The sequence below is a fragment of the Eptatretus burgeri genome, chromosome 14 (genome assembly GCF_056783735.1).
Source record: "Eptatretus burgeri isolate ZD-2024b chromosome 14, Ebu_testis_v1, whole genome shotgun sequence".
NCBI classification, from domain to species: Eukaryota; Metazoa; Chordata; class Myxini; order Myxiniformes; family Myxinidae; genus Eptatretus; species Eptatretus burgeri.
In genome coordinates this window covers 70,791,443-70,793,230 of record NC_140974.1, presented here as the reverse complement: position 1 = coordinate 70,793,230, position 1,788 = coordinate 70,791,443, and the positions used below count along the sequence as shown (strand labels likewise).

Sequence of the window (1,788 nt, the reverse complement as noted above, 5' to 3'; positions counted from 1 at the left end):
TACAACGACCTCTGAATGGGTGACGTGAAACCGGCGGCGCCAGCGAGTCTGGCCCGGAAGAGCCCTCTCGCCTGGAGGGGGCTCCCCAAACTCTCCGGACACCCAGGCTTACAGCGCTGCCGGGGCACCACAGGCAGCTCTGCGGAGCTGAATAAAAGAGAACTTTTCACAACAATAGCACATAACAAGGGTGAACACTTGAAACCTCTGAAACTTGATACAGCACAAGGACATGCAAGAAACTTGGACGCAGGAGGCCGTTTGGGCAGTCATGCCCGTGCTGTACATCAACGGGCCATTCATTCAATGTTCAATCCATCAGTTTGTGGACTTCGTTCTGACGTGGGTTATTGGCTGGAGGGAGGTTATTAAGTAAAAAAAAAAAACATACAATGTGAATCAATATGTCTTCGGTTGTAGGAGTTAACAAATGTTAAGGCCGAGTGTCATGGCCTTTCAAAACCAGACCATTGCTTTTGCTGATGTGTCCATTTCTTTTGGTTGCACTTAGAAAGAGAGAGAGAGGGTAGTGGTGGTGGTGGTGGTGGTGGTGATGGGGGAGGAGGGTACCCTATCCTCCAGAGCGGTTACCCTGGAGTATCCGGGGTGAGGCAAACACAGCTGTGTGCCAAACGCACTCGAGAGGAACACCTGCAAATAAAGCATTCTGCAACGCGTGGCGAAAAGAGAGAAAAGCAAAAAGGGAACCGCAATATGAGAGCAATAGACTCGAGAGCACGGCCATGCAGCACGGAGCCTCAAAGAGCCTCGACATAATCACTTCATTCTCATCCAGTTGCTTTTTCTCACCCTCATCCCTTCTGCTACTCCTTTTCACTCCTTTCATTTTCTTTCGATTTCGCAGTCCCACCCACCCTGCGCAAAAACCCCGCTAACGGGCACCGGGCCTGTCCAGCTGTCAACCGTCGGGTGGGAGGGGTTTGTGAGAAGGAGGGGAAGGCATAAAAAAAAAAACTCCTAAGCCTCGGTCGCTGGGCAACCAATCACACTGCCGCTTTCATCCCGGCTTGTTGTGGAATCCTCAAAGGCGTTCAGCCATTGGTCGAATGGAGCACGACTCGCGCTATAAGTAAGGTCCGCGTGGTCACGATCAACACTGCTCTAGAAACTACGCGCCTGGGCGGTTGCGAGGACAGAGGCTCGGAAACACACCGGCCGTTGCTCCCGTGCCACACTGATAACGATGAAGGCCGTTAGCCCAGTGCGATCGCTCAGGCAAGCTGACGCGGCCATCAGAAGCCTTTCCGAGTCGAGTCACGCCATTGGCAGCGGCTCCGCAGGCTCGGGCACCGAATTGGCACTTGACTCGTTACTGTACGACATGAACGGTTGTTACAGCCGCCTGCGGCAACTCGTGCCCAGTCTGGCGACGTCGCGCAAAGCCAGTAAGATGGAAATCCTACAGCATGTCATCGACTACATCCTCGACCTGCAGGTGGCCTTGGATGCCGAGCCAGGCCACGACGAGTCGGTCACGGCAGAGACGCAGGTGAGCGTTGCTGTTGCAACCAACAAGCCGAACTTGGTGCTCCTCCACCCTCATACATCCTGGCCCAGTGGGCAACCGAGCTTTTTCAATCGTTGTTAATATTTTTCTTTATTGCCGAGTTATTTTGCAATGGACGTTTAAATCTCATGTTTGTCTCCTGTGCAGGTGTGCTCCGAAGTTGTGCCCTTAACAAGCCCCGCTGAGACAGTGTGCTGTTGACGCTTCTGCCTCGCCAGCTGCACCCACAGGTGTGAATCACCCCCACACTCACCTTGCAA

General features: G+C 53.4%; 1 protein-coding gene across 1 annotated transcript in view; it reads left to right on the top strand.

Annotated features, from left to right (window-relative positions):
- Nucleotides 1–1,093: 1,093 nt before the first annotated feature.
- LOC147013565 (DNA-binding protein inhibitor ID-3-B-like) overlaps nucleotides 1,094–1,788 on the top strand; it is a 3,859-nt gene continuing 3,164 nt past the window's right edge. The window contains exons 1-2 of the mRNA XM_085855477.1: nucleotides 1,094–1,510; nucleotides 1,676–1,758. Of these exons, the coding sequence (XP_085711603.1) occupies nucleotides 1,205–1,510; nucleotides 1,676–1,729 (360 nt within the window). The 5' untranslated portion in view covers nucleotides 1,094–1,204 and the 3' untranslated portion in view covers nucleotides 1,730–1,758. The remainder of the gene's footprint in view (nucleotides 1,511–1,675; nucleotides 1,759–1,788) is intronic.